Source organism: Lepus europaeus, chromosome 7, assembly GCF_033115175.1.
Source record: "Lepus europaeus isolate LE1 chromosome 7, mLepTim1.pri, whole genome shotgun sequence".
Lineage (NCBI taxonomy): Eukaryota > Metazoa > Chordata > Mammalia > Lagomorpha > Leporidae > Lepus > Lepus europaeus.
Genome location: NC_084833.1, coordinates 112,837,395 through 112,847,496, shown reverse-complemented (window position 1 = coordinate 112,847,496; position 10,102 = coordinate 112,837,395). Strand labels below are relative to the sequence as shown.

The window sequence follows — 10,102 nt, the reverse complement described above, 5'->3', positions numbered from 1 at the left end:
TCAGAAAAGATGGTAGGGAATAATGGGGAGTTTCTAATAAATAAGCACAAAGTTTGAATACTTCCAAGATAAAGTTCTTGAGATCTGTTTCAAAATATTGTAACTATACTTAGTATTTTATTATATAGCAAAAATATTTTTTACTTCTATACATTACATTAGTTTTGATGATTGTTTACAGGTCTGAATAGGGTTTTGTTTTTTCTTCTTACTATTTGTTGAACTCTACTTAGTGTAGGGTTAATCTTAAGAGTAAAAGTAGACCATTGTAAAAATTGAGAGAGGGATTAGGAGTGGAAGGAGGAAGAAGGGAGGGAGTATGGACAGGAGAGAGGGTAGGTTGGGAAGTATCATTATGTTTATAAATCTGTACACGCAAAATGCATGGAATTGTAAACCTTAAATAAAATAAAAGAAAATCTTTAGAGAAAGTAGATCTCAGGGCTGTCAAGTGGCACAGAGGGTTCAGCAGCTGCTTGCAGTGCCAGCACCCCAGAGTGTTGGTTCAAGTCCCTACTGCTGCACTTCCCATGCAGTTTCCTGCTAATATGCCTGGAAATGTAGCAGAACATGACCCTAGTACTTGGGTCCCTGCTTCTCCAGTGGGAGACTTGGATGGAATTTCAGGCACCTGGCCTCAGCCTGGCTCAGTCCTGGATGTTGTGGCCATTTGAGGAGTGAGCCAGTGGATGGAAGATCTCTTTCTCTGGCTTTCCTTCTCTCCATGTGTCACACTGCCTTTCAAATAAATAAATAAATAAATAAATATTTTAAAAGAAAGATTTCATATTAGACATCCTTACTACAATAAGTGTTTTAATAAACATTTTAAGCAGAAAATATATAAAAGTTGCATAATTAATATATTTTAGTTTTATTGCTCTAATGATTAAAAACTTCTATTTGTTAACAAAGATTAAAAATCTCAAATCTAAACATTAATGGGATGGCATTTCACTAAAAATGACAGTGTACATCATGCGACTTTGCTACTAAGCTCTAAACAATGTAAAACACTGTAATAATAACCAAATCTGACACTGTTAATTACTTTTCAGGCAAAAGAAACATTGTCAGGTAAGTAAATGTTCAAACTAATGAATATATCTAATTAGAATGATTAATAAACCTCAAATATAATGATCATTTCACTCTATCATATTGTTTTATTCTGGCGAGAGCTATAGATGCCCAACATGAAATTTGATGAAGATTCAGGACATTTGACCACATCTTTAGTAATATAATGTGTGAAAAGAAATCAGGAGGGTCAGGATTCCAGGGTGATTTACAATCAGGCAATAATGGCTATATAATGGATCATGAACAATAATTAAATTTTACTTAACTGTTTATAGTGAGGCCTTTGCTGTATTAATTATCCAATATTTTGCTATGTAATATTTCATTTTGCTTCATGTTTGTATTGATGGAGGGCTATGATGCCCTGAGATATGAAGGCCTATGTGTGTTTACTGGCCCCTATTTGTCTATGTAAAAATTTTTAATTATCCATCACCTTTATGCTCAAAGTTTGGTGACAATGAACGTAGGTATTGTGTCTCTTACAGTCAGTCTCCATGTTCATATTTACACACCTTTTGTGAAAATCTAGACCACCTTTCTAGGAACATGAGGAATCACACACTGTTAAATGAGTTCATTCTGCTGGGAATACCACAGACAGAGGGACTGGAATCTCTGCTCTTCGTTGTCTTCTCGCTCATCTACCTCTTCACCCTGCTTGGAAATTTACTCATCCTTATAGCAATCATCTCTTCCTCTACCCTTCACACCCCCATGTATTTCTTCTTGGGACTCCTGTCGATTTTTGACATGCTGTTCCCATCAGTCACCTGCCCCAAGATGCTCTGCTATCTCTCTGGCCAGAGCCGAGCCATCCCTTATGAAGGATGTGCGGCACAACTTTTCTTCTATCACTTTTTGGGCTCCACTGAAGGCTGCCTCTATTCTGTCATGGCCTATGACCGCTTCGTTGCCATCTGTCACCCACTGAGGTACATGCTCATCATGAAACCTGGAGTCTGTATGACCTTGGTCTTGGTAGCCTGGGTGGTGGGTGGCCTCCAGGCCACCACCTTGACCTTCTTTACCTTTCAGGTAACCTACTGTGGCCCCAATCAGGTGGGCCACTTCTTCTGCGACATTCCTGCTATTTTACCTCTGGCTTGTACTGACAGCTCCCTGGCCCAGACAGTGGGGTCCACTAATGTTGGCTTTCTGGCATTAATGCTTTTATTCACAGTTTGTGTATCCTATACACGTATTGCAATTGCCATTTTGAGAATTCGTTCAGCAGAGGGGAGGCGGAAAGCTTTCTCTACTTGCAGTGCCCACCTCACTGCAATCCTCTGTGCCTATGGACCTGTAATCATCATCTACCTGCAGCCCACACCCAATCCCTTGCTTGGTGCTGTGGTGCAAATACTAAACAACATTGTGTCACCAATGCTGAACTCCTTAATTTATTCCTTAAGGAACAAGGAAGTGAAAAGGTCCCTGAAAAGGGTATTCCAAAATGCTGTACTTATCATTTGAAAATAAATTACAGATAATACAATGGATTTTAACGATGTGTTGTCCAATCCAAAAAAGACAGATTTCATATGCTTTCCCTTCCTGGATAACTAATGGAGTACCCAAAATGTAATGTGTTGGAGTGAAAAGGACATGTTGAGATTTCATGATTGTTGCAGCCCTTGTCTCTTCTGTTGAAGAACAGTGTTTTCTTCTTTATACTATTTGTTGAATTCTTTTTTTTTTAATTTTTTTAATTTTTGACAGGCAGAGTGGATAGTGAGAGAGACAGAGAGAAAGGTCTTCCTTTCGCCGTTGGTTCACCCTCCAATGGCCGCCGCGGTAGCGCGCTGCGGCCGGCGCACCGCGCTGATCCGATGGCAGGAGCCAGGTGCTTCTCCTGGTCTCCCATGCGGTGCAGGGCCCAAGCACTTGGGCCATCCTCCACTGCACTCCCTGGCCACAGCAGAGAGCTGGCCTGGAAGAGGGGCAACCGGGACAGGATCGGTGCCCCGACCGGGACTAGAACCCGGTGTGCCAGCACCGCAAGGCGGAGGATTAGCCTAGTGAGCCGCGGCGCCGGCCTATTTGTTGAATTCTTAGCGTAAGGTTAACCTTATGAGTATTAAGTAAACTGAAAATAGATATTTGTAAAAATTAAGAGAGGGAATAGGAGAGGGAGGAGGAAACAAGATTGGAGCATGGGTGGAAATGAGGGTAGGGTGGGAGAATCACTATGTTTGTAAGTCTGTATATATGAAGTACATGAAATTTGTATAACCTAAATAAAATTTTAAAAAAATGGGTTGTCTGTTGACATTATCCTGCTATTTCCTCCACTCAAATAAACAAACAGAAAACACTTCTTCTGAAAGCATTGTATTTTGTATGTCTAATGAGATTTTCTATGTTAGTGTGCCTGAGACTCCATGAAGAAACTCTGTAACTAATATTATCTGAAAAAACTTAACAATAACAAAAACCAATCTGGTTGAGAAATGAGCAAAGGAGCAAAGGACTTTAATTGACAATTCACAAAAGAAGAAATACAAATGGCCAACAAATATATGAAAAAATTACTCAACATCACTAGCAATCAGGTAAATACATATCAAAATCATAATGAAATATCACCTCACCCCTCTCTGAGTGGCTATAATCCAAAACACAGGGAGTAACAATTCTGGTGAGGATGTAGACAAGGGGTAATGTTGATACAATGTTGGTGGGAATGTAAATTAGTGCACCACTGTGAAAAACAGTGTAGATTTCTTTAAAAACTAGAATAGGCTTGTCATGTGATCCAGCAATCATACTACTGGGTAGACTTGAATACAATGTATCAAAGAGACACCTGCACCTCTATTTTTAGAGCAGCACTATGTACAATAGCCAAAACTTGGAACCAACCATGGTGTCCATTATCAGATGAATAGAAAAAGAAAATGTGGTATCTATACACAATGCAATATCATTCAGTTATAAAAAAGAATGACATTCTACCGTGTGTAGCAAAATGGATGCAACTGGAGGACACCATTGACGCTTTTCATATCACTGGTGCTTAATTGTTTAATTTGGTGTTGACAGAGAAAAGTTTGAGAAATGTACCTAAAGTAACTCTCAGAGCATCTGCCTAGTGTCGTAATCTTCAGTTAACATTTATTGAACCCTTGTTATTTATTAGGCATGATGCAATGGCTCTGAATGTTTTGTTAACAATAATTATGCATATTTATGGATTATAGTGTCGTAAATCATTACATGTATACATAGCATGCTGACAAAATCAGGATAATGAGCATCTCCCTTTCTTTGACATTACTTTAAGATTAGACCTTTGGTGCTCAGTTCTTTTATTTTCGCATTAAATAAAATATTTTCCCATAAAGTAGAACATAGGTTATTTTGAGCTACAGTCTCCCTACTACGCTCTGCAATCTAGGAATCCATTCCTCTGAATCAACTCTGATTTGGTACCCATTACTCAAATTCATTCTATCCCCATGCTCACCCTCCCAGACTGTATTAATCACTATTCTGTGTTCATAGTAGATTTTTTAGCCTCCACTTATGAGGGAGAACATGTAGTATTCATCATTCTTTGCCTGGCTTGTGTTACTTAACATGGTGCCCTCTAGTTCCACCCATTTTGCTGCAAATGACAGAATTTCTTTCCTTCTATGACTGAATGCTATTCCATTGTGCATCTATACTGTATTTCCTTTTCCATTCAGACTTCAGTCCCATGAGCGTTTTCTCAGGAATGTCTTCCTCCACCCTCAAGGAACCTCAGTGGATCATACAGGTCATGGTGTAAATACACAGCTATTGATATGGCAGAGAAACAGGAGTGAGCTACTCAGGATACAAACACTCTGCCATTGAACTTTTCTTCCTAGTTCCTAACACACAGCAGTTAGAGTTTATTTGAATAATGCCTCTCTTCTCTATTACTAGATTGTAGCTTTTTGGAGGTAGTGGCCATGGGTAATTCCTGGTCTCCAGAACAAAGCAGCTGTGGCACATGATGGTAGTTTCTAATTAACTTTTTTGACAGTTAGACAGTGAGAGAGAGAGAGAGAGAGAGAGAGAAAGAAAGGTGTTTCTTCCATTGGTTCACCCCCCAAATGGCCATTATAGCCGGCGGTGCGCTGATCTGAAGCCAGGAGCCAGGTGCCTCCTCAGGCTCAAGGACTTAGGCTGTGGGAGGGCTCCAATTGAAAAGGAAACAAAGTTGTTAAGCCTTCGCTCGACAAGTCCGCTAAGCCTTTGCTCAAGTTTGCTGCACTTCCGCGTTTCAGTGACTCAGTGTTTCCAACAACCCAAGATGGCCCCTGGGGGAGGTACCTAGCCTGACAGGAGACTTCCGTATTTGTGAACAGTATGTGTCCTCGGCTGTGATTGGCCCTTGAGGGCGTGCCTGGCTTGTGTCCTGCCTTACCTTTCAGCTGGTTGGCTCGGTTCCCTTGTGCCCTGGACAGGCCCCTTTCTGTGTCTATGAAAGCTCTTCCCCTCCCAATGAAGTTGAGAACCTGGCTGAGCCCTGGGCATTGACTGATCCCTGGCTCTGGTGTGATTCCTTTACTTCTGACACTCATCATCCCGCTCAGCCCCTGAGCTCCCCAGGCTGGCCCTGAGGAGCTCTATGGGACCTGCTGCCCTGTGACGAGCAGGTCCGAAGGAAGCAGGGGCCCAAGCACTTGGGCCATCCTCCACTGCCTTCTCAGGCCACAGCAGAGAGCTAGACTGGAAGAGGAGCAACTGGGACTAGAACCCAGTGCCCATATGGGGTGCCGGCACCGCAGGTGAAAGATTAACCAAGTGAGCCACAACTCACTTTACGATTTTTTGAGGGAGTTTATGTAAAAATGTATTTGACCAAAAATGTAGAAAAAGTGATACTGTTATTTGTGATACAGTTGCAAGAATCTGAAAGTGTGGGTTTTATTCAGTTGAGCAATGTGCCAGTGTATCTTTTAGGTGATATGATGCTTAATAAATAGGAGTGAAGGGCAGGGGCCTCAGATTAGCTAAAGCAGGGCGATTTCTTTTCTAATCAGAATTGTAACCTTGAATTGGCCCCCACATAATTGGGGAATATGGAAAGTTTCAGTCCTGAGATGATATAGAAGTGATATACTCCTGCTGGTAGACTTTTTAGAGAAAAGCCACAACCCAGGTAGTTTTTTAACATTAAAAATTCCATTCTTTTCTAGTTTGCTAGTAAGGTGTTACTTTTCTGTAGTGGCATTGCTTCCAGTCCCTATTGGGATGACTACTAACATAGGTTTGAAGATATAACACTTCTTCCTCTAACAAAGAATGAAAGCAAGACTCTCCAGCTCATAGAAGATGAAAAGATCTCAACATTTCCCATTTCCACTTTCCTAGTAATTTTATAATAGAAAGTCACTTAAACTGACTCTACGCGGAGATTACTTTCTTGACTGTGTTAAACTGGAATAACTTTAGATTAAACTCATGTCTGTAAGTGGGTGACAAAGTTTGACACTGAGCTGATTCCATACTGTACCATAGTATGATGTATAAGCATATTATAACCGAAGAATATATGCTATTGGGGCCGACATTGTGGAATAAAGGGTAAAGCTGCTACCTTCAGAGCCGGCATCCCATATGGGCGCCCATTTAATTCCCAGCTGCTCCACTTCTGATCCAGCTCTCTGCTGTGGCCTGGGAAAGCAGTAGAAGATGGCCCAAGTCCTTGGGCCCCTGCAGCCACTTGGGAGACCTAGATGAATCTCCAGGCTCCTGGCTTCGGATCAGCATGGCTCTGGCTGTTGCAGCCAATTGGGGAGTGAATCAGCGTATGGAAGACCTCTCTCTCTTGTTCTCTGTCTCTGCCTTTCTATAACTCTGCCTTTCAAATAAATAAATAAATAAATAAATAAATAAATCTTTTGAAAAAGGAATGTATGCTCTTATATCCAAGACACTCCAGGCCACCAATCACAGCACCTGAGCCTGAGCTAATCACAGACTGCCAACTTATTAGACCGTGCATATAACACATATAGCAACTAGTGCCAATCAGGTGTTTTGGTATGTCATTTTCTTTTTCTCTGGCTATAACTGTAATCCACACATATATTAGGTAAAGGCATTCTGAACTGACCTTGAATTGGAATGCTAGCCAGTCCTAGAAACTTTCTCTTTTTTTTGATTACGTAAACTTTGTTAAATTTAACTGGTCTCAGTTTTCCTATGAAGAGCTGAATTGGAGACAGCTGGGGCAGGGTGGGGTAACGCACAGGGACTACCTGATTTATCCACCCCAACATGGAAGGGTTGAAACAAGGACAGAGAATCACTTTCTTCCCTCCTAGTTTTCTTTGTTCCTTACTGTTCCTTCACTTTTTCTTCAGAAACAAGTAGAGGCTGGCGCCGTGGCTCAATAGGCTAATCCTCCATCTTGCGGTGCTGGCACACTGGGTTCTAGTCCTGCTCGGGGCACCGGATTCTGTCCTGGTTGCCCCTCTTCCAGTCCAGCTCTCTGCTGTGGCCTGGGAGTGCAGTGAAGGATGGCCCAAGTCCTTGGGCCCTGCACCGCATGGGAGATCAGGAGAAGCACCTGGCTCCCGGCTTCAGATCAGTGCAGTGTGCTGGCTGCAGCGCGCTGGCCACAACAGCCATTGGAGGGTGAACCAATGGAAAAGGAAGACCTTTCTCTCTGTCTCTCTCTCTCTCACTGTCCACTCTGCCTGTCAAAAAATTAAAAAAAAAAAAAAGAAACAAGTACATCATTCTATCATCTAGTTTGCTGTATGACCTTTTCTATCAAGCACAGGGCTATTTACATGACATGATTTTGTCTGTAAATGTTAACCTTTAATAAATTAAATTCCACAGCCAGCACTGTGGCACAACAGGTTAAGCTGTCATCTGCAGGGCATCCCATATGGGTGTCGGTTCAAGTCTTGCCTGCTCCACTTCTAATCCAGCTCTCTGCTAATGCTCTTGGGAAACCAGCAGAGGATGGCCCAAGTGCTTGGGCCCTTGAACCCATGTGGGACATCCAGACGGGTTTCCTAGCTCCTGGCTTCAGCCTGGCCCAGCCTTGTCCATTTTGGCCATTTGGAGAGTGAACCAACAGATGGAAGATCTCTCTCTGTCTCTCTGTAATTCTGACTTTCAAATACATAAATAAGTAAAAATTTTTAGAAAGTAAATTCTCTCAAGGTTAAAAATGATTCTTTGTATAATGGCTTCCTTAATATATTCTTTATATTTTGAAGAAAATTGAAACCCTAAGTACATGGTTTTTCTTAGTAAAGGGTAAGTAAAACCTACATCTAAAAAAGCTGCATTTCTTTGAAATCAGCATGTTGAAGGATGCCTTCATCTTCACATTCACTGCAGCTTTATGCATAGTAACCATGATACAGAAGCAATTGAAGTATTCAACGATGGGTGAAAGTATAAGGAAAATGTGATATATACACAATGTGGAATGTTATTCAGCCTTTCATAAAAGGATGAAGTCCTCTCAATTGTAATGGCATGGATAGATCTGGATTACTTTATGTTAAGTGAAATAAGTCATGCACAGGAAGACAAATATTATATGTTATCAATTACATATGGAATTCAAAAGAATTGAACTCATAGTAGTAGGAAGTAGAATGGAGATTACCAGAAGCTGAGGTGGGTGTAAGGGATGGGAAAAGGAGAATATTGGTGAAAAATTAAGCTCAGTTAGATAGGAAGAATACATTTTATTGATCTGTAAGACATGTTGACTGTAATTAATAATTATATATTGTGTATTTAGAAATTGCTAAAAGAGCATATTTTAAATGTTTTCTTTACAAAGATATAAAAGATGAACATGGTACTAGCTTGATTTAACCATTTCATAATATAGACATATAATATCACACTGTACTCTATATATATATAACCATGAGTCAATTAAAACTAAATGAATTTTTGTAAAGATGATGAGGAATACAACACTGACTCAAATAAAACATGTATCGTCCTGCAACCATCATTATTGAGATCCACAAAGCATAAAAGTCCCTCACAAAGTAACACATGCCAAAATTTGATGGATATCCTGATATATGCTTTTTCTTTAAAAGAAACAAATACCTCCAAGTACCTGAGAATTTAAATAAATTTAGTTTTCTCTTACATTTTTTTCTCTATATTCAGACATTTTGTTAAGGGAAGATTGATAAGTAATTCTTGTTAGAGATTTTGGTAAAATAAAACAATTCTGGTGATGAATTCCCTGTAAGATGTCTTTTAATTAGAGTTCATGACCACAGTTCTCAGAATTACCTAGTGGGCTTGCATGGCAATTATGATCAGTTTATATGATCTTTTGTTGTCTGTCCAAGGCTAAGTAACTTTGTATCTTTGAAAGCACACAGATTAGTTACTTGAAAAAATATTGTTAATGGACGCTGACTGGTGAACATTTTTATCAATTGCATATTTCCTCCCTTCATTGAATATTCATTGTGGAAAGGCATTGGTGCTTAAGATTTTCAGTTCTATCTGAAATCTCATATCCTACCTGGAAAAGACTGTGAAGGAAATATAATATTAAAAATCAATGCTTTAGTTCTGATAGCATTATGATAGATGCTTAATAGATATTACATAATGTTGCCAATATGCCCATGGAGGGAGTAAGCTGGGGCCCAGGAAGTTTAAGTAATAGTCCCATCATCACACAGCACGTAAGTAATGTATTGGGATTCAGCTCAGATTTGTGTGGCTCACTATTTAAAGAATGTGATGAAGGAAGTCTGTCAGTAATGAGGCATATCACCTAGAGACTTGGAGGAGAGATAAGCTTCTCCAGCTTTGCAATTATGCAGATTACTCTATTTGAGAGGAGTCTAAATTGAAAAATTTAGTAGAGGTTTGTCAAACTTTTTGGACCTGCAGCGCAGTGTGTTTTAGAAATCACAACTCAGATTCATGCAGGAGCAGGTGGATATAAAGATATGTGAGGCTCAGGCCATGAAGTGCTTCATGGATATGGGATAACTTCTGAACTTCCTGCCAAAGGCAGTGGAGAGCCTGT

General features: G+C 40.3%; 1 protein-coding gene across 1 annotated transcript; it reads left to right on the top strand.

The window, feature by feature from the left end:
- Positions 1-1,632: 1,632 nt before the first annotated feature.
- LOC133763965 (olfactory receptor 10N1-like) lies at positions 1,633-2,559 on the top strand. Its single transcript, XM_062197639.1, has one exon. The coding sequence runs from the start codon at positions 1,633-1,635 to the stop codon at positions 2,557-2,559; it is 927 nt and encodes a 308-aa protein (XP_062053623.1).
- The last annotated feature ends 7,543 nt before the right edge of the window (positions 2,560-10,102 follow it).